This window comes from Prionailurus viverrinus, chromosome D1 (genome assembly GCF_022837055.1).
Source record: "Prionailurus viverrinus isolate Anna chromosome D1, UM_Priviv_1.0, whole genome shotgun sequence".
In the NCBI taxonomy this organism is placed as follows: domain Eukaryota; kingdom Metazoa; phylum Chordata; class Mammalia; order Carnivora; family Felidae; genus Prionailurus; species Prionailurus viverrinus.
In genome coordinates this window covers 1,091,255-1,113,514 of record NC_062570.1, presented here as the reverse complement: position 1 = coordinate 1,113,514, position 22,260 = coordinate 1,091,255, and the positions used below count along the sequence as shown (strand labels likewise).

The 22,260-nt window shown below is 48.1% G+C and overlaps 1 protein-coding gene across 3 annotated transcripts; it reads right to left on the bottom strand.

Annotated features, from left to right (window-relative positions):
* Positions 1-2,943: 2,943 nt before the first annotated feature.
* Positions 2,944-21,820, bottom strand: LOC125176505 (baculoviral IAP repeat-containing protein 3-like). Of its 3 annotated transcripts, none has more exons than XM_047878043.1 (9): positions 21,690-21,820; positions 15,198-17,555; positions 14,989-15,088; positions 13,538-13,616; positions 10,660-10,708; positions 8,398-8,640; positions 4,632-4,886; positions 4,170-4,211; positions 2,944-3,821 (listed from the first exon to the last, which is right to left on the bottom strand). In XM_047878043.1, the coding sequence occupies exons 2-9, from the start codon at positions 16,108-16,110 to the stop codon at positions 3,628-3,630; spliced, it is 1,875 nt and encodes a 624-aa protein (XP_047733999.1). In that variant the 5' UTR covers positions 16,111-17,555; positions 21,690-21,820; the 3' UTR covers positions 2,944-3,627. The 3 variants fall into 3 exon arrangements, with proteins under 3 accessions (XP_047733999.1, XP_047733997.1, XP_047733998.1); XM_047878041.1 differs by having other exon boundaries at positions 15,198-18,275; positions 21,690-21,792; XM_047878042.1 differs by lacking the exon at positions 21,690-21,820 and adding an exon at positions 20,672-21,683 and having other exon boundaries at positions 15,198-18,275.
* Between the last annotated feature and the right edge of the window lie 440 nt (positions 21,821-22,260).

Genomic DNA, 22,260 nt, shown 5'->3' with positions numbered 1-22,260 from the left:
AAAAGGATTCCTACAATCCCCCAATTTTTGGCAGCAAGTAACCCTATTCTCCTCCCCGGCCTTCACGCACCTGCCTGGAGACCCCAGGTGATGACTGGGTTGTTTGCATGTTTAAAGAACAGGAGCAGTTTCTAATTAAGAACATTTGTGATGCGTTCTAGGCACCCCCTTAAGCGTGTGAACTCATGAAATCCTCACCACAATTCCTTGAGATGCCGCTGTAGGATCCCCATTCCACACAGGTTCATCCAAAGGTACAGATGTTCAATAATTAGCCCAAGGGGACTCAGCTGTGACTTGACCCCCAAAGCCTGTATGGCTCATCCCTGTGCTATGCTGCCTTTCTTTTCTTTAAAAAAAATTTTTTTTGGGGGGGGCACCTGGGTGGCTCAGTCAGTTGAGCGTCCGACTTCGGCTCAGGTCACGGTCTCGCGGTCCGTGAGTTCGAGCCCCGAGTCGGGCTCTGGGCTGATGGCTCAGAGCCTGGAGCCTGTTTCCGATTCTGTGTCTCCCTCTCTCTCTGCCCCTCCCCCGTTCATGCTCTGTCTCTCTCTGTCCCAAAAATAAATAAACGTTAAAAAAATAAATAAATAAATAAATAAATAAATAAAGGAGTGCAGAATTTGGCCCCTGGTTCTCGGTCAGTGATGATGCCATAACACTTTATCGATGGCAGGAACTCAGCAAGAAGAAACCCCACCCCCACTCACAGAAAGTGGCTCACTCACTCATTTGTTCAGTGAGGGCCTTTTCCAGGCCAGTCTGTGTGCTGGCCACATGCTGGTGAACAAAACACATGGCCCCCGTTCCCATGGAAATGTTCACGATGGAGTATGACATTAAACAAATAAATCTATAACTACAAACTGCGTTGCACAGTAAGCATTGTAAGGAAAAAGTACAACAGTCTGCGAGATAGAAGTCAGGCGGGGGAAGTCAGAGAACACCTCTCTGAGGAGGTAACATACAGGGACAAGTAAGACCTGAAGTATGAATAGGATTTGTCAGGTAAACGGTGAATGAAAGAACATTCCAGGCAAAGACTTGAAGCGAAAGAGCGTGTCGCATTTAGAAAGCGCAGAAAGGCCACGTAGCTGGGATGCGGTGAGCCTAAGGGGAGAGGGGCCAAAAGTGAGGCAGAAACCTAGGCAGGCAGTGTGGGAATCTGATAAGGAGCAGGTAGATTGTGCAGTGTGAAAAAAATCCCTATTATTTGCACAGTACAAACTGAAAATTCGCGTAGCTCCTCTTGACCACATGAGTGGGAGTGGGCACAGTCTTAAAAAGAACACTAGTGTCTTTCAAGGATATCAGTGTTGTTTCTAAAACAGTGAGTCTCTTAAGGGTTCCATCTGATAGTTTGGCCTGGAATATACTCAGTCAACACCATGAGGCCCACTGTGGTGTGTAAGGTGTCAGGGGGTGTGAAGATGGTTAAGTGACGGTGACCAAAAAGGGACCTAATGGCTCACAGCATCAGGTACACATGGGGAAGTGGGAGAGGTTAAACTCAGGGCAAAGGTCTGAATTACAACGCTTTAAAAAAAATTTTTTTTTTAATGTTTATTTATTTTTGAGACAGAGAGAGACAGAGCATGAACGGGGAGGGGCAGAGAGAGAGGGAGACACAGAATCGGAAGCAGGCTCCAGGCTCCGAGCCATCAGCCCAGAGCCCGACGCAGGGCTCAAACTCACGGACTGCGAGATTGTGACCTGAGCTGAAGTCAGACGCTTAACCGACTGAGCCACCCAGGCACCCCTGAATTACAACGCTTTTTATATGTTGTATACTGAGCCCCGTTTCCAGGACTGGAGGCCAGGTTGGACAGGGGCACAGGGGTCAAGGCTGGGGACAATCAAGTAAATTAATGTGCATCCAGTTCTCCCAAACGGGGCCTGACATATTGTCAGCACACCAAGCTGCCCTTACTATCCATAGTGATTTATTTTTTCCAAAACACAATTTCACATTAAGTAACACATAGGGCGATAACAAAACATGTGAATGAATAAGTTGGCTATGTTAGCAACGTATTACCAAAATGAGCAATGAACAGGTGTCTCCCAGTGAAGATGGCAAATTTAAAATATTGTGTGTAGTATGCGGTAAGAACCAGATTAAAAAAAAAAAAAAAGAAGGGAACCACACTCTGTAAACATTTATCCTGTAACAATGTTAGGTTACAAACGACCTAAGCAAGAAGGCAATGTTACAATTAATTTGGCTGAGTGACTCGGGAGGATGCTGTTAGTATGTGGCCAGACAACTGAGCCTTTTTACAGAGAGGAGAAATCAGCTGCACCTGAGGATTCCCTGCGTGGAGACACCCCCTCCTCCCTGCTGGGTTCCAGACCTTTCCAGGTTGCTGGGTTTCCAGACACCTAGAGCTGCTTTCGATGGTTGTCCCTTGTTTGTCCCCCGCAGTATTCCCATTTCTGTGTCACTTCTGGTTTTGAAGCCCTAATAAGTCTACAGGAAATGAAGGATAGAGAATTATGAATCGGGTGTGCTGAACACCAAAAAGTAACGCCAACGAGGAAACTGTGCTGCCCCGAGAGTACAGAATAAATTTATTCAGAGAACCGGGCGCTGGTTCCAAAGGCTGCTAATCCGTATACTTCCTAAGTCCCAGATTTCATACCATAGTGGTAAGTCCCAAACGAGGGACTTCTCCCCGTGGGCAGGCAGGCCTGAGACTTCCCGAATGAACAAGCAAGCTCGGTGAGAAGGCTGTCCGATCTCCGCTCCCACCGCCCTCAGGACCCTGCAGGTGCAGCCCTGCAGGTGCGAGCCAGGCTGGGCGAGCCCGGTGCCCTCCCGGTGTAAACGCAGAAGCATCTTACAGAAGGGGGTCTCAGTACAGCTCAACACTCAAGAGGTCTTCAGGAGGATGAAGGCAGCCACGGAGGGGCCAAACCATACACAAAGATTTTCGGAACACGTGGAATGTTGGTGACTTTATTAAAACGTTCCTCACAGCATTCTTTACAAAACCACCAAGGCCCTAAAAAAATCGCTCAACAAATATCAAGACCTTCTGCATATAGGACACTGGTCCAAAGTGCTCCCGATTCTTTTTTTTTTAATTTAATTTTTTTTTTATTAACGTTTATTTTTGAGACAGAGAGAGACAGAGCATGAACGGGGGAGGGTCAGAGAAAGGGAGACACAGAATCTGAAAGGCTCCAGGCTCTGAGCTGTCAGCACGGAGCCTGATGTGGGGCTTGAACTCATGAACTGTAAGATTATGACCTGAGCCAAAGTCGGACGCCCAACCGCCTGAGCCACCCAGGCGCCCCCAAAGCGCTCCCGATTCTTCATACAACTCCAACGTGTTTAAAATTCTGAAAGCTTATTTCAAAATTTTAAGTTTTACTTCACTTACAATTTTCAATAAGTATTGAGCGTGGAGTGCGCTCTCTACTCCTGTTCACAGGAACGAAAGCCCACCGTTCTCCTGCTAATATACGTATGGTTCATATGTGTTAGGTGTATGTTTATATAGAACGGTTTTCAGCTGCAAACAGATAAAAAAAAAATCCTCAGGAAACCAAATCAGTATAGAAGTAAAAAATAGAATACGTTTAATCCGTTAGTTATAAAGTTTAAACAGTTTTGGATCCTCTTCACGACAGAAAGGTCCGGACGGTGCCCTTGATTGGGCCCCTGCAAATGGGGCATTTTCTGAGGGGAGGGGCGCAGTCTTGGCACACCACCAGGTGGCCGCAGGGAATGAACACTATGGACACTTCTCGGTCCAGGCACACTTTGCAGGTTCTTTCCTCTTGCAGCCTCCTCAGCTGCTCTTCCACTGGCAGACCTAACAAGAGAAAAGGATTTTCTTAATGTTTTTTAATTTTATTTTTTGTGAGAGCAAGAGCATACGCATGCGTGGGGAGGGGCAGTGGGGGGGGGGGAGAGAGAGAGAGAGAGAGGGAGGGAGGGAGAGAATGCCAAGCAGGCAGGCCCCTGTTGGGGGGGCTCGATCCCACAAACCGTGAGCCCGTGACCTGAACCAAAATCAAGAGTCCGATGCTTAACCACCTGAGCCCCCCAGGCGCCCCGAGAAAAGAATTTTTAATGACAGGAAACTTGCTGCTTCTGCTCCCATGAAAAGCCAAGAAAATAAAACCAATGTTTTCTATTGGTTAAATTAATACTATTTTACCTGAAACATCTTCTGTGGGAACATACTTTAGGTCCTGTTGCACTAAGGGAGAAAAGCAAAAAGCAGTAAAGAAAATGGCACTATAACAAACAACGTTAACATTTATTCACGGAAAACACATTTTTAAACTAAGAGCTTAGACTCTGGCCAAATGCTATACATAACCGTCGTAACATCAAGGCAATAAAAATCTTTTATCTTTTTGTGCAATTAATAGTTTATAAATTAGACTGAATTATTTTCAATGATCCCAAAGTATTAAGATGAAAGCATATTTTCTTTTTTAAAAACCTGAATTGAATTGAATTTTAGATTCCAGTGCGTTAACAATGCAATATTCGTTTCGGGCGTACGATATAGTGACTCAACACTGATTGATGTACGACACCCAGTGCTTGTCACACGAGGAGCGTATTTTCAATTGGCTTAGAAAGATCCCCCAAATAACTGTGCAGCACTCACCGAAGAAACGCTCGTATAACACGGGGTCCATTTCTAGGAGACAGTTTTTAAATACAGTGACTGCAAAACTTCCCTTCACTAACACAGCATCAATCAGCAATCTTGCTTGCAGAGATGTTTGTGCTTTCTGTGTAATAACACTGTGTTCTTGCTCAGTAATCACTCTGGCAGTTCGGAGACCATCCAGGATAGGGAGTACGGAAGTCAGATGTTGAAAGAGCGCCATTCTGTTCTTCCGGATTAATGACACATCATCTTTGTAAAAAAGAAAACAAACATGTTCCCACTGCGCTCACACACTTCCTTCCACGCCTACACGTAACTGCATGAAAAAGCAACATAATTTGTGATTGGTCAGGCAGCGCAGGTGGCTGGGGTCGGGCCACCTGCTGCCTGGGCCATCTTGACGATCACTGTGTTAAGCACTTTGCATCACATATTAATTCCTTCCACCTCCATAACAGCTGTCCCAGGGAGGCGCCCTGCCCCCACTCAGCAGACGAGGAACCGGAGGCACCGGGAGGCGAACAAACTGTAAACGACACACAACTCGAGAAAGTCAAGCACAGGCGGAGGCAGTCTGGAGCCGTGATCTGTGTTCCTGGACATTCTGAACAACTGCTGAGCCTTTAATCAAGTAACATTTAGAACCTGATAAAACTGAAATTCCAATTCAGTCTAGTCAACTTGGGGAAAGATAAAACCAGGAGATGAAAACAACAGAACGTTTATTTCTCAAATGATCACTCACCCGTAAAATTCCTTCAAAATTCCATTTTAAGATGAAATTTTAATTATTTCCCCAAATTAGACACGATGTTGCCATTACTCAAATCTTTTTTAGGAAGTGGGGAAAGGCATTAACAGCGTGTTAAAAATTAAATCCTACTGGTCAGGGATACTCTCCTGTCTACAGGATCACCATATTCCCCTTGAAGATCTAGGTTTTGTACCTCTTGGCAAAATACTTTGCATTTCAAGATTCTGCAATTTTATTATCTCCTGGCAATAAGTTTAATCGTTATTTTGCCATGACCCATAAGGCTCTTTCTATAAAATAACTAATGACAGAAGTGGGGCTATCTAAAAAACTTATGTGGGGGAAATGACTGTTGGATTTTAGAAACGCTGACTCTGCCAAGTAACAGGACACAAAAATAGAATCATTTAATAAACGATAAAAAATAGTGCTTAGTCAAAAAGTCAAGGCCAGAGATACCCTATTTGAAGAGAGCTAGAGCTCTGGGAAAAAACTGGGAAATGGCCAGGACCGAGATTAGTGTGTGGCACAAAGAGAAGGCTCCACAAGTATGCGTTGAACAGAGGCGCAGGCAAGCCTTCATATGTAAAGAGCAGAAGGAACAAAGAAGTAATGGCCAGAGGGCTATGACTTTACACCTAATGCACTGGGGTAAATCCTCTGGTAGAGAAGTAGTGATATAATTTGCACCTGGTGTTGAAGTATGTTAGTTTTTCCATCTAACATTTATGTTTCTAATTACATTTTACTTAGACAAATGTAACAAGTTCTCTGAAATTCTCAAGGCTTCTAAAATTGGATTGCTAGTGGTTGAGGAGAAAAAGACTCATCTGAAACTCACAGACTGCATTCTGGCACGTAAGAGGGAAAGACTTGAATAGACCTTTGAAGCATGTTATTCTTGGTTCTGGAAAAATTATCCTAAGTTTACTTACACACCTGTCAAGAAATTACTTACCTACTGCTCTTGGAAAACTATAAAATCATCAGTAACCTGAACGGAGATATTTTTGTTCACTCATTCAAACAGTATTTCTGGGGCACAAACTATGTGCACAGTGTGCTTGCCAGTGTGGACATTAGGGTGTGTGGAGACACTAAGACATCTTTCTGACGATGTCAATTACTGTATATTGTTGACTGGGGTCATCTATGCAGACTGTGGATTTTCTTTGAAAGAAACGTAAGTGCTTTATAGCTGGATGCCCTCAGACTTTGAGAAGTGCTTGCTGGTGACTAGCAGCTGAATCGGAGCAGACCAGCACCAGGTCAAGCAGCCGTGTCTCTACTTCACGGTGAAACAGGAACCCTGACGAGGCCAGGCAAAGATGAGCTTGGGCTCTGTCACTGCCGTCCCAGGGGTCTGCAGACTGAATAATGCCTGCTTTGGTAAAGCTAGGATGCCGTCCTGCTAGGATTGGGTACGTCCGTCTAGGTTGGCCCTGAAGACAAAGCCACCGGAGCGGTAGGCTTGTCCAAGCACAGAGCGGACTATCTTACAGTCAATCATCCTGGGAGGAAACAGATCCCTGTGGCACTACACAAGACAAGGGGTGAACTTTTCTCATTCTGGGCTTTGGGGATACCAGGGGACCTGGGCTTTCGCAAGGGACGTTCCTACTCACGTGTGTAAAACGGCCACAACTTTGGAGAGATGAACCAGAACAGAAGCTAAGCAGATAGACGCAGGAAGAAGGCCTCAGAGGCACCGAGAGGCCCAAACAGTTACAGCCGTCAATGGCCATCTGTGACACAATGCTCTTCTGTTATCCCTACATCTCCAGGAAGAGCTTGTTAAAAGTTGCAGTGTGTTTTCAACCGTGTTGAAAACACTTACGGATCTGGTCCATGCTTAGCAAAGGGTGGCAATGGAGAGATTTCTCTTGGTCTAGGCCAGAGGGATGGCAGGGTCCAGAGTCGCCAGATGGGAATGCACATGCTTGGGGGAGGAGAGTTTTGCAAAGGAAGGCTGAGCAGAGATGATACAGTGGCAGACAAGGCTGGCAAGATAACCTGTCCCGGGAGAATGGAAACAGCATCCTAGACCTCCCCTAAACAAAAGACATCCCAAAGGGGAACTAGGTTCCTGTGTGGGCAGGTAGGAAACTTAATCATAACCCATACATTAATGTATGTTATTAATGTTATCATAATGTCATTAGGCTGAGACACACTGTGATGGTAATTTTAAAATACATACTTGCCCCTGATTCTACCCTAATTTATAGCAAAGGGGAATGAACCTAGGATCAAAAACAAGCCACGTATGATTACATACACAGTCAACGACCCAGAGTAAAAATATAAGTTAAGAAAATCCTTATCACTCAGGGCGCCTGGGAGGCTCAGTCAGTTAAGTGTCCGACTCTGGATTTCAGCTCAGGTCATGATCTCAAAGATGATGGTCAAAGATGAGCTTGGGCTCTGTTGCTGCCAGCCTGGGGGTGTGCAGGCCTGAATAATTCATGCTGAGCACTGAGGTAGAACCTGCTTCAGATTCTTTGTCTCTCCCTCTCTCTGCCCCTCCCCTGCTTGCATGCACACACACTCTGTCTCAAAATAAATATTCAAAAAGAAAAGAAAATGCTTTCATTCAATATATACATTTTCAATTTACTAATGAGCAACTCAAAAATATTAAAAAAATTTTTTTAATGTGTATTTATCTTTGAGAGAAAGAGAGAGAGAGCGAGCGAGCATGAGCAGGGGAGAGGCTGAGACAAAGGAAGACAGAATCCCAAGCAGGCTCCAGGCTCCGAGCTGTCAGCACAGAGCCCGACGCGGGGCCCAAATTCATGAACCACAAGATCATGACCTGAGTCGAAGTCGGATGCTCAGCTGAGTGAGCCATCCAGGCACCTCTCAAATATATTTTAATGTAAAAATTTCCAGAATTCAAATTCAGAACATTGAACATAAAATCTGATTGGACTATGAGCATACTTTCAGTAACTCAGAGACATCAACTCCATACAGAAAGAGACACTGATTACTAAATGCATGTACCTGATTCTTTCTCCTCAGTGGCTCTTTCTTTCTCCTCTTCCCTGATTTCATCTTCTGCATTAAGTAAATCTGATACAATATCACTGACTGTTTTGTAATTCTCCCCGCTCGTCAGGATCTTGCTCTGAACGGTCTGCTTCACCAGGTTTCTACCGAAGCCCATCTCCAAGGCCGCTTTCACCACGGGTGTGTTCATCATGACGGCATCTTCGGAGGAACTTTCTCCAGGCCCAAAACGAACAACTACATAAAGTCGAGAATTTGGCACGTGTTGGGATAGTCTATATATTTTTGGAATTGAAAGTTACTAGTTTCAAAAACATAAAGTCCAGTAAAATGTAGAGCCATTATTTTGTCTTAACTTTGTTAAACTTAATGATATACGCGTTCAGTCACGAAGATAAGAATATGGAATATCGTATTCCGATACAAAATATGCATTCCCCAGCATAACTGTGAGTGGGAGAAAGAAACAGAATGTCGAGGATCACCGGCCACCAAACATTCTTTTCTCCCCGTGATGAAGGAACAAAGGAGCTTTCTAAATCCAGTATGTTTCATGTATTTTTCAAAGAGGCACTGTCCTCGCTCACTCCGTCGCCGCAGGGCCTCCTACTGAACCTCTCCTGTCTACTTCCTTCCCGGCCCTGCAACCAGAGTGACTGTCACACACAGATCCGACTGTGTCGTACTCCTTCTGAAACTCCATCAACAACTGCTTCGTTCTCACAGACACTCAACTGGGGCTTACAAGACGGCACCCAATCTGGGCCCCGCTCACCTCGTGAGCCTCATCTCTTGCCACTTTCTCATTCACTCTCTACACTCAAGACCAGAAGTCACAGACTGGCGGCTCTTGGGTCCAAGCCCGCCCGCAGTGCTGACCACTCTTAGCGCTGGCCGGCTTCCTTCATGTAACTGTTCGCGATCCTACTTTTTTCTGGCCATACAGAATTTTGCTCATTTCTTCAAATGTGCCTGCTCTTTTGTGGGGCTTAAGACTTTCATGTGTTCTCTCTGCCTAGAATATTCTTGTGCTCCCTTGGCCATCTGGTTAACTCCTACCCTTGCCTTCAGTTCTGTAAGACAAGTACTTCCTCTGGAAAGCCTTTTCTGCTCTTGCCAGTTTGGGTGACCCGCCCCTCGTGCACCCCCCAGAGCCCAGCACGCTTCACTTTTCCCGTCATATCCCTTCCCCTGTGTCCTTGTCTGTATCTCTTGCACTATTAGCTCACGAGAATAGGACGTATGTTTACCCTGTTCTCTACTTTTTCCTCAGAATAGCAGAATCACAATAAATATTTACCGAAGTGAATTAAACACTAGATGACAGAGTAGAACAGCTTGTTCAAATAGTGACTCTATCATCTTTTAGGTTTCACCTGTCTGAGCCTCAGGTCCCTACAGAAGAACGGGAATAATAATTTCTACCCTCTTCATGTCACAGGAAGAATTTGTGAGCAAGCTAATGTCGTGGTGCCCGCGCTCCCACAAGGTCTGAGAACAAGGGTGAGGCTGGATGTAAGCAGTGTGTTAAAACTATAGATAGTCAAGTCCCACCCTTAGATACCATGACTCAATACAGTAGGTTTAATGTGGAGACCAGAAATCTGCAATATTTTTTAAAAAAACTTTTAGTGTTTCTTTCCTTTGAGGGAAAGAGACAGAGCACAAGTGGGGGAGGGGCAGAGAGCTAGAGACAGAGACCCAGAATCTGAAGCAGGCTCCAGGCTCTGAGCTATCAGCACAGACCCCGAAGCGGGGCTTGAACTGACGAACCGAGAGATCATGACCTGAGGCAAAGTCACATGCTCAACGGACCGAGCCACCCAGGTGCTCCATAATCTGCAGTATTTTTTAATGTTCTTCAGGCAAATATGATACACACTGAAGTATGACAAATACCGACTTAATGAATTTGAGAATGCATTGCACAGTCCAGAGCATCATACAATGTACATTATTACTATTATCACATTTCAATCACCATAGTACCAAAAGGTTCTATTTAAATGCAGTAATTAGGGGCACCTGGGTGGCTCAGTCAGTGAAGCGTTTGACTTTGGCTCAGGTCACAATCTCATGGTTTGTGGGTTTGAGCCCCACGTTGGGCTCTGTGCTGACAGCTCAGAACCTGGAGCCTGCTTCGGATTCTGAGTTTCCCTTTCTCTCTGTCCCTCCCCTGCTCAAACTCTGTCTCTCACAAATAAATAAACATTAAAAAAATAATTTAAGTGCAGTAATTATCATCACTATACATACTTGGTGACTCAGCATTTTCATCTTCTGTGTTGTCTGAAGTAGATAACAACTGCAGGGAAAAAAAGTATATAAATTAGGATAGATATAAGTCTTACTCTGTCCATTATAATATAAATGAGTCAAGAGATCTATTTTATTCAATTTATTGGAAACTGACTAGCTTATAGGCAAATGATTTTTTACCTCAAAAGCAATATTGCATCTACATTCAAAAGTAACTCTCTATGCCATAAACTATTCTTGATGAAGCCGATACTCATTCATGAAGGCAAGAAAAGGGCTGCACCTTCTCAGTGATAGGAGACAATCATTGTTTGCCTTTCATCCCAAACACCTGACATTTCCTGACATTTCCATTATCCCATATCCTTTGGGATAAGTTGGACCCTAGATCAGTTCTACTGACTGTGGCTACAAAGTAACCCTCAAACTATTATATACATTCTTATCTGCTTTTCTAGGAAGATTATTTTCCTCCAGCACTTTGAATATTTCTTGCCATTCCCTCTGGCCTGCCAAGTTTTTGCTGAAAAATCCCCTGCTAGCCTTATGGGGTTTCCCTTTATATGCAAATATCTTTTTTTTTTAAATTGCTTTTAAGATTCTCTTTATCACTTTTTAATTACTATGTGTCTTGGTGTAGACCTCCTTGGGTTGATTTTATTGGTGGCTCCCTGTGCCTCCTACATCTGGATTTCTGTTTTTCCTCCCCAGAGCAGGATGTTGTCAGCTGTTATTGCCTCACACAAATCTTCTGCCCCCTTTCCTCTCTCTTCTTCTTCGGGGATCCATATAATACAAATATTGTTATGCTTGATGGAGTCTATTCTCATTTTGCATAATTTTTTTCTCTTTCCTGCTCAGCTTGATAACTTTCCATTCCTCTGCCTTCTAGGTCACTAATTCATTCCTCTGCTTCTTCCGTCCTGCTGTTCATTCCATCACCCAGGTTTTTTTATTTCATTTGGTGAGCCTTTATCTCTGCTATGTTATTCCTTATCTCTATGTAAGGATCTCACTCATATTTTCCACTATTTTCTCAAGTCCAGTGAGTATCCTTATGATAATTGCTTTAAATTCTCCATCAGACTTATTACTTATCTTTGTTTTGCTTGGGTCTCATACTGTGATTTTTCTCCTGCTCTTCCATTTAGAACATATTCCTCTGTCTCCTCATTTTGTCTGTGTGTTTGTTTCTGTGTGTTAATAAAGTCAGCTCCATCTCCTGCTCTTGAAAGTAGTGTCCTTATGAAGGAGAGAACCTTCCATGTCCTGCCGTGCTGTCCCCTGTTCCCCAGAACCTGGCCCTTCAGGGGCATGTCCTGTATGTGATGTGCGCCCTCCTGTGGTGGCTGAGCCCCCTCTGCCTTAAGTCCAGTCATCTGCACAGGGTGTCTTTGCCTGTTGTGGGCAGGGTTTTGTCCCTGGGCTGTTTGTGGGCCAGTCTGGGGCCACCTTGGGTTTGAGTTGAGTCAGAGCAGGGGTTCGCCAGAGATGCAGTAGCACCGGCCTTGTGCTTGTTGCTCCCTGAGAAGTTTGTTGGTGAGCAGGGCCTGCCGTCGGACCAGATGTCTGCCCCCCCCACCCCCACCCACTACCGCAGCCAGTTGGGACCGGTATGTGTGGTTGTCTTCCCCTCCCCCTGGGGCGGGACTCATTTTGGAGTGGCACTGGCCCTCGTCGGGGCTGCTTGCGCCCCGCCAGGCTTGCAGCCCCGGTTTGGATGAGCTCCGGCCAAGAGCATGTTGGATGAGATGGATCCACAAAGCGCAAAACGTGGTGTTAGCAAGGTTCATGCCAATCTTCTGGTTGCAGGGGACCCACAGCACGGGGACTGGGGTGGGCCCAGCAGAGGGGGTGGTGTGATTTAAGCAAGTCAGGTAGCAAGTGTAGGCGCTGCCCTGGTTCCCACAGGTGGCCACATGCTTATGCTGAGGGACAGAGTAAGGAAATGGTGCCTGCCAGCTCCTTGGTTCCTAGAGAAGTCCCTCAGTGAAGTCTGAAAGGAGTAAACACTTCTGCCTCCCACAGGCCCCAAACTGCTGCTTAGTACTCTCTATCTCCGCGGGCTGTTTGTTGTGCTGTCGAATGGTGGGGACTCAGTTTCCTCTTACCTATTGGCCGTTCCAGAGCTGAGCGTGCCAATTTTTAAAATTCCAGGTTTTTAGTCCTGATGGTTGTAAGAACTCACAAAATTCAGCCCTTCTGGTTTTCAAAGCCAGATGTCACGGGGATTCTCTTGCCCATGTGGGATCCCTGCTGTGAGGGTCTGTTTCTCTCCCCCTTCTCTGCACCTGTGGCTCCCTCTCTCCCGCAGATGGCCTGTAGTCCACTGAGCTGCCCACTGCGTCCCTGCCCTTCCTGCCATCTTCCATGTGGCCTTTTCTCTATATTTAGTTGTAGAGTCTGTGTGGCCAGTCTTCAGGCCACTTTCTGGGTTATTTACTGATGTGGCTGTTCTCTAGCTGTATCCGGCGTGGACGAGGTGAGCTGAGGGTCCTCCTGCTCTGCCCTCTTCCCAGCAATCTCATTCCAGGAAGAGGAGAAGGACCAGTACAAGTCTCATTCTCACATCTTTTCAAGAAAAAACTGTATAGTAAAACTATTACATGCCAATTTTTTCCCTCAAATAATTTAACTTACTGAAACCTTGTTACAGAAATACTCAGAGCCATACCTTAAATATTATTTTTCGGTAGGTCTCTAAATTGCCATCTGTATGCAAAGACTAGCTTTAAGATCACGTTGGGTATTATAAAAAAAAAATGAAACGTATTTTTAAAGCAACTCTTTGTCTGTTCGCTAAGTACTCCTCTCTGTGATTAGCAGAAGATAATTTATCTGTTGTTGACCAATGATTTGTAAAAGCCACCCATACCTGTTCAAGGAGACAGGGGTGACTGGCTTGAATCTGACTGATGAACTCGTGTCCTTTGATTCGTATCAAATACTCACACCTGAAATACGAACAAAGTTAAGTCTGGGGGGTTGTTTCAACCCCATTATTTGTAGGCAGCTAAGTATTTCCAGTGAACATAAACGTACATATCAGCACTTAACATTCATTTCACACACGGGAAGAGGCAAGATGCCGTGAGAGACTGCACACAGTGCCTCACCGACGCTGAAGCTACAAGGCTCACGGGGCTCTCAGTCTCCACTGGGAGCTCCCGGCTGTGCTCTTCAAAATTTCGCAGATTGCCAAATACACTCTGAACACTGAGAACAGAGTCAAGAGACAGGGAGAAAGTTCTCTAATAAATAATGCTGCTCTCTCATAAACCCTGCACGTTTAAAAGTTAAAAATACACGAAGCAGAACAAGAGAGGAATAATGAGGAAGGTGAACACATTTTCTAACAAGACAGATGGTCCCAAGTCAGCGGTTCCTAGATCACACACACCCACTGTCACCCAAGTATAAAAGGAACCCAGATTCATCCTTGTCTTTATATATTCTCAAAGTTCCCGCAATGGAAAGCTAGGAGCACTTCTTAGAAACACTAGAAGTTTTGACCGTGAACAATACCATCGGAAGCCTCTTGACTTCAATTTCAAAGCAAGAGCACAAATAAGCATGCAATAATCAAAAGTAAGTGTAGGAACTGACAAGGAAATGTTCTGTAGTGATCAAAGGAGGAGAGATGTGTCTATATTGACCCGGATCACCCTATTTAATACTCCAACCTGCTTGGTGCTTCTGATTTTTCTCACCATCCTGTTTTCTCTCGTTGTCTGTAGCACTTGCTATCTTCCGACATGCTACATAATTTATTAAGTTTTTATGAAGTGTCTGCTTCTCTGGCTATTAAGTTAATGTGTGAGACCAAGGATCTTGGGTTTGTTCAACTGAGTATTTTAACCCCCTGGAACACTGCCTGGCAACAGATGATCAATTAACATGAAATGCTGAATAAATGGAAATATGTCCAAGACATGAGGCTAACTGAAAAAAGGTTTCAAAACGGTATATAGAATATCTAATTCACTTAATACTGTATACGTTCATCTACCGATGTATGTATGTTTCAAGAGGTGTCTGGAGGGATATTCACTAAAATGCTCACTGTGGTCCTCTTTAGATAATGAGGTTTCTGGACTTTTACATTTTCTCCTCTGTACTTCTCTACGAGGTGTGTACACAGGAAACCATAAACCTGTATCTTCCGTCAAAACGGTTAAGTTATTTTTCTAAGCAATTCATCCTAAATTTATTCACGAGTGCATTTTTGAAAGAAAGACTAAAGCAACAGCCGACTGTCAGGTAAACACAAATAACCCGTCCCATAACGATGACAAACGTTCGCACCGAGGGTTTCAAAACAATCACCTTGGAAACCACTTGGCGTGCTCCACCCACGGGTCGTCTCCTGATTCCCAGCAGCGCAGTCCACCATCGCAGCAAAAGCATTTGACGTCATCACTGTGCCCTGAAACGAATTTTGGACCAAGACTCGTGAATACACACAAGGTGCCCACTACGACGAGCTAAGGCACAACACGCGGGCCGTTCTCCCGCGACCGCACGAGGCCCCTCACCCATGTAGTAGAAGCCAGCCAGGGCCAGCTGCTCGGGGAGAACAGGCACGCTGGGGGGCCAGCTGCAGAAGCTTCGGGAGCGGGCCGCGTGCGTCTGCATGCTCCGGTTGGACACGGCGCACCGCAAGGTGTCCTGAAGCCGGCTTTCTGCGAACGGGCAGAAGGGGAAGTGTCTCAGGTGCTCTGACAGGGCGTCGTCGTCCGGCTCCCAGTTACTCAGTCTCCCGCCGCAGGCGAAGCAGGCCACCTTGTCCCCAGGGCCCAGGTAGTAAAATCCAGCTCTGGCCAGCTGCTCCGGCAGCGGGAAGGTCAAGGGCCAGCCCTTGAACGAGTGCAATCTGGCTTCCTCGGCCTCCATCGCACGGTGGTGGGGACTCGTCCTCCGGGGACAGAGACCTTGGTTTGCTCTGAAGGTCCCAGGGTTCTGCGGGAAGGTGGCGCAGGAGCGGCTAGGACAGCCCCCGTTTTCCACGCCGGGAGGCGGCAAGAGCCTGGAGCTCGTCCCTGAGGAAGGACAGGTGGGCTGAGAGGGGGCCCCCGAAGCGCTCACCGGATTTAGACTCTGGATGAAGCTGCAGCTGGGGTACAGCCTCCGATGCTTCTCCAGGGGACTGTCCCCCTGCTTCCAGTTGTCCAGCGTCAGGCCGCAGCAGAAGCACCGGACCCTGTCCTTCCGGCCCGTGTAGTAGAACCCGGCCCGGGCCAGGCTCCGCTCCGAGACGGGGGCGCCGGCAGGGAAGGCCGAGAACGTGGACATTCGGTACAGCTCACACGAGTGGTCGTATTTCAGCCCCGACACGGTGCCGCCTTTCAGCAGCTTTGATGACAGTGTGCTGTTTGTTCCGACGTTCATGACGAAACGGACGGGGTGGCAAAGGGACCAGCCTTTCTCTGGGGAGGTAGCTTTGTGCATGGCTCTGGACGGTGGTTACTTTTATCACTAGGCGGACACCCAGAACAGGAAGTCTCTTGTCCTTCTTTCCCTCTGTGTATTCAGGGCTTCCGCACGGTGAGATTCTAAGCTCGACGCTGACCCGCGGTAGGGGGAGAGTGTGTGCAACTGCACTTTTCCATAATCTCTACACACACAGCGCGAGCACGATGGCACACGGCACCTCGTCGTGGAAATCAAACCCCTGCGCACAAGCGGGGAGCGCTTCAGGTCACCAAGATGCCACTCGGCGTCGGGCACCCCTGCAGGCAGGGCAGTGCCTCGGCGGGGGGGGGGGGGGGGGGGCTTCACGGTGCCCGGCTGGCCTGGAGACCAGGCGTGGGGCTCACACTGCCAGCCTGTTTTCGGGGAGGAAACCTATGCCCTGTACGTGCTCCACAGAAAAAAATCCAAGCTATGTTTATTTTGCTTTTTTTTAATTATGAAATTTGGTAGCCAGAAGAAAAGTAAAGCGTAAGACCTGCCTGAAGAGAAGAAACGAGTACATGGGGGTCATTTCACTGATTGTAGGATGTATCTTTTTAACACCTCTGTTACCAAGAGGTATCTTTCAGCTAACAAATACCGTATTTTAATTAGCAGGGCTTTTATTTCTTGGAACTACATAAAATAATGGTGTGTTTTCCAATTAGTGACATCTTAGATGCGATGGAATACAATCTATCCCAAATCGTGCTCAAATTAAGTAATTTTTCTTCCTAGACTATTTGTAATAGGAAAAACAAAACGATCTAGAATTTTCCTACAAATGAAGAGCTGAAGTGGGAGCAGAATTGGCTGATGCATCTTAAGTCCTGTTTCAAAATTACCTGAACGACAATTACTTCCCATAGTCAGCAGCTTGGTTACTTAGTCCTAGTGATTCCAGGAGAACTTAGCAAACTGAATACTGTATTTCAAATAAATCCTCAGAGAAGAACGTGTTTGTTCAACTGGTCTTTTTAGGCTCAGCTTCACGCTGTTGAAAGACACTACCAAATCTATTCTGACAATGGATTTGTTTCTTAAAACAGTCAAAAGTCAGAGGGCTGAGTCTGTAGGCTAAGATGAATAATCGAAGTGTAAAAATGTGGCTTTGGTCAGAAATCCCAAAGACAGCGCACCTTGAGCCAGAATTCATCGCAACAAGAAAATAATGAATCTACGTTGTCACAGTCCCCTCCTTTTGCCGAACAGAGACCTTGTGAAAGTTCAGAGTTTCTCAGTTACGACCAGCTATCAGTAAAAAGTTTCTGTGTCCGTAACATGAACAACAACCTGCAAACGGGTCTTCGTGGCTTCTCTAGCCGTGATTTCTGCGCAGTTTCCTGGGTCCCACAGGTGTTGGGGTTTCCGCTGCGACTTTGGCTCTTTACTTCCAGGTGGTATGAGAAACGTAGCTCTGTTCCAGGGATCAGTTATTGCGTCTAACGTCAGCAGGGGACAAAAATTTTACACATTACTGCAGAAACCCTTCCGGGGCTAGTCACTGTGTCTGCGTACGTCTGTTCTTTTCCCAAAATGGACCATCCAGCCATCATTCTCACCGTCATCCTTCTCAGAGATAACAGCCCATTCAAACAAGCCGAACTTGAGACTTTTAACACATGCACATTCAGATAAGTGCTTAGATCATTCCTTTACCAATCGTCCATGCTAGTGTGCCATACTCGACACTTGGGGCACCGCAAAGTCTTGTTCTGGACATTTCTTTGTCACCATGGAAGTCTCTTGACCTGTCAGAGGCCTCACCTGTGTGCTTCTCTAACTTAGTAGAGGGGTGAATATTGCTCTAGATAACTGTCGCTCATTTTCAGATCTGTACCAAACACAAGTTCCTTCTCTCTATTCTGTTCTGGCTACAATCACTTCCCTTTATATCCACCAGTCAAATTCAAAGACGAGATCATCATGACTTTGTAGTTACACCTCATGCCACTAGACTGTATTGCTTAAAATTAACATCCTTTGGGATAATAAAAACTCCAGTTCACACTTAATTTGTTTCTTCATGCACAAAACCACCTCCCGGAGATCAGACTAAGTCCCTTTTAAGGGTGTTAGGGCTCCATTTTGAGATATTTTGATGTATCGGGAAAAAAATGGAAAAAATCTAGAGGTAGAACACTTTGCCTCTTTTGTAAAACCTGTTTAAAACGAGAAAAAGACAGTTTAAAAAAAATTTTTTTCAACGTTTATTTATTTTTGGGACAGAGAGAGACAGAGCATGAACGGGGGAGAGGCAGAGAGAGAGGGAGACACAGAATCGGAAACATGCTCCAGGCTCTGAGCCATCAGCCCAGAGCCTGACGCGGGGCTCGAACTCACGGACCGCGAGATCGTGACCTGGCTGAAGTCGGACGCTTAACCGACTGCGCCACCCAGGCGCCCCGAAAAAGACAGTTTTAAAAGTCAAATACCTCACAGATACAACATAACGATCTCCCTGTAAACATGTTCTTCAAGCCAGAGCACTAGTGTTTGCTGATTGGCGACCTTGCCCAACACACGGTGCCGTGTGATGCACTGCAGAGGCCACGAGATCCCAAGTGAAAACCAGAGGGCTCCAGCGGGTGGCCAGCAAGGGTATTATTATGTTCGGCTTTCACAGAATTGGGTCTCGGTATTTTACTCATTTTTTTCACTTTGGATTTTGAAATGAATTCATACATACAGAAAAGTTACAGAAACGGGAGGGTTCCCACATACCCTACGCTCAACTTCTCCAAAGCTACTATCTTACATGATCGTGGGACAACTGTAGAGGCCAGGAAATTAACATGGATACAGTGCTGTTACTTAATGTACTTGCCCTGCTTCATTACTAACACTGTTAAAAGTAAGAGATTTCCCATGACCCTAGATCCCAGGTCCTTGTGAAAACCAGACTGCCAACAGTGGGTGACAAGCGGCCGGCGGGCACACAGCGGCTTCATCTTTCACACAGGGCACACGCCCCGGCCCTCTGATACGGATACATTTGTCCCTGAACTGGAACTGTGGTTTTTCTCACAGGACGGTCAGCAAGGGAGTGAGACTGCTCTAATACCTGTGTCTGTCAAAAGTACCAAAAATGCAAGGTGGACAAAGAGAGACAAGTTTGGAGAAAAATGAGAGTCCTCTATTTGTGGAGAAGAAGAATGTTCCTACATGTCAAATGCATAAATAGAGTGGGGTTTTGCTTAAAAGAGACACCCCCAGATCTGTTCACTCTGTCACCTGCCTGGCCTCTATACATCTGAGACTGTGAACTGCTCACACAGGCCTTACGCTGAAGGAGCCTGGGGGTGAGCACAAGGCACATGCATGCCTGCGGAAATACAGGCAACAGTTGTATGATAAAGTACAAAAAAATGCCCACCCCAGATGGATTCAAACTCTCTTACCCTCTTCCAGCACGCAGACCCCCAAATATGCTGGGGACCCCTGAGGCCTCCCTGCAAGCTTGAGGACCTCCACAGCCCTCCTCCCAGACTGGGGATCCCAATGGCCTCTTCCCAGGCTGGGGACCCTCACGCCTCCTGCCCCAGGCTGGGGCCCCAGTGGCCCTCCCCCCAGGATGGGGCCCTCCCCTGCGGCCCTCCCCCCAGGCTGGGGACCCTCATGCCTCCCGCCCTAGGCTGGGGACTAGCACAGCCACAGCTCTGGTGAGCTAGGCAGCTCCTTGGCCGCTGCAAGTCTGCAAACCTGCAGGGCCCTCCTCAAATTTCTCCTCCACTGGCCCGCATCCTGTTTGCTAGACTGCTGTGCCTTCTGTCAGAGACCTTCACTTCCACAAACCCATGCCTTTCTGCCTCACAACCTAACCGCTGCCTCAGAAATCCTGCTCTCCGCCCCAGTCCCTCACCCCTTCCTCTCTGCGGACCCTTCCCTCGATGTAGCAAGCAAGCTTAAGTCTGTCTCAGTTTCAAAATGAAAACACCAACAAAAATCCTCTCTCGACCCCACTTTCCATTCTGGCGACTGCCGCGGACCCCTGGACAATGCAAGGTCAGGGGCACCCGCCCCTCTCCCCAGGCTGTTGAAAATCTGAGCGTAACTGCTGACTCCCGAAGACCTTAGTAACACACTACAGTTGACAGGAGCCTTACCGATGACACTCGACTAATGCATATTTGCATGTTATATGTACTATGCACTGTATTTTTACAACAAAGCCAGCTAGAGAAAAGAAAATGTTAAGAAAACCAAAGGAAAATACATTTACAATGCTGTGCTGTACTCAGGGGAACCACAGGCACATAAGGGGACCTGTGCGGTTCAAACCCTGCTGTCAAGGCCCAGGTGGTGCCTGCGTCTCACCTTGTCTTCACCGCCAAGGGCCTCGGGTGAGACCCCCTGTTCAATTACATTCAGCCAGCACCACTTAAAAGTGCTGTCGATATTGTTAACGCCAACGCCTTCTTCCCCACAACCAGTGGAAATTACATTTGGCCCTGGCGCCTCTTAGATATGTCCCAGGCCCCTGGCTACTGTCATGCCACCCTCTGGGGACTCCTGTCTCCTTTCTAGCGGTTCCTTCACAGAATCAGCCTCTTCTTACCCTTAGCGTGACGTGGGCAACCTTCCTGATCCCAGGGCTGGTGGCCGTCTCTACCGACTTGGGCGCTTGACAAATGCACAGCTGTGACCCTGGCCCCTTTCTGCCTCCCCGGACTGTGAGCTCCTCTGGCTCAGAACCAGGTTTCAGCCCTGGATGGCCCACCCACTGCCGGCATCCACCGCGCACCGTGCGGAAGGCAGACACGAAGTTCAGAGTGAATGTTAGCAAAGTTGACTGAGCGCCCGGTGATGACAACGCCCTCACGGTCACCGGCACAGCATTAAGAACATCAATTTTACAGTAATGACTCCCAAGTCTGCTCCCCGACGGTTTCATACGAGGGTCTGAAGTCAGGCTTCCTACGTTTCCACTCAGGTAACCGAGACCGGAGGGGTGGCCTTGGGCAAGAAAACGTCCCTGAGCCTGAGTTCCCTCATTGTCCACGGAGATAATAACGGTACCCCTTTCTGAAGACCGTGAGATTTGAACCCAAAACCACTCACTCAAGGTGTCTACAGGGTCCCGGCACCGACCACCGGGGAAACGACCAGAAATCTAACTCTCTGTGCCACCACGTGCGAACATTCCGACAGTCGTTCCCCCGCGGGTTTGAGCAGGACTCGACTGGGGCCTCCCTACCAAGCTGTGGGGCGCCCTGTCCCGCAGCTCACTGGGCATCCACCGAGGCGCGGGGACACCTCCTGGCCCTGGGGTCACCCCAGCCGCGAGGGCCTCCCACCGCACTGGCCCTCCACTGGCTGGCGCGGGGGTGCACACGGCAGGGGCTGGGGGGGGGGCATCGACCCTCGCGCTCCACCGCACGCCCCGTGAACCCCCCGCCCGCGCGAGGGGAGGTCCGCGCACCCGCACACCCGCTGCCCCGTGGGCCCCTCGCCCGAGGAGAGGCCCGCGCGCGCGCACGCACGCGCGCGCCCGGCGACCCGTTACCTCCTGCCGCCCCGGGGGAGGTCCGCGCCCGCGCACACACGCCCCCGCGCCCTCGCGGCCCGTCGCGCACCTGCCGCCCCGAGGCCCCGCGCGTGCCGGCCGCGTCGTCGGTGGCCGCCGTCGCCCGGCTCCGGTGCGCGCCGCAGGGCGTCGCCGCCTTTTAGCGCCTGGCGCCGACCCCTCCCCGCCCCCCGCCCGTCCGTGCGCCCGCGTCCGGCGCAGCGGCCGGTGCTTTCCTCGCGGGACGAGGGGGAACTCCGGGGCGGTAACCACACGCACTTCCCCCGACCGCGGCCTGGCCAGCCCTCCCCGCCCCCACCCCGGGGGATTTCCGCGACCCCGGGCACCTCCCCCCCCCCCCCCCCCCGGGCGGCCTTTCAGAGGGCCGGCGCCGCGCGCTCGCGCCCGGGCAGCGGCCGCGTGCTCGGGGTCGGCCCGGGCGCGCGTCCCCGCCGGCGGTCGCAGGAGCGAGGGCGCGGGCGGAAGCGCGGGTTCCCCGTGGGCCTAGCTGCAGTGCCTGGGACGGCGGCGTGGCCTTCTTCGTTTCCGGTAGCGAGGTGTGTGTGTGCGTGTTTGTTTTCGCCTGGTTGGTTGTTTTTGTAACTAGGGTGGGCCTGGCTATAAAAAAAAAAAAAGTCCCT

Bases quoted from the DNA above. Each gene is read 5' to 3' on its own strand.
- LOC125176505 (XM_047878043.1), bottom strand. From the start codon at position 16,110: ATGCACAAAGCTACCTCCCCAGAGAAAGGCTGGTCCCTTTGCCACCCC. The intron at 10,709-13,537 runs GTATGGGTGGCT...TTTTCCCTGCAG, and splicing joins ACCCCTGTCTCCTTGAACAG to TTGTTATCTACTTCAGACAA. The intron at 4,212-4,631 runs GTGAGTGCTGCA...TTTCTCCCTTAG, and splicing joins GTTATACGAGCGTTTCTTCG to TGCAACAGGACCTAAAGTAT.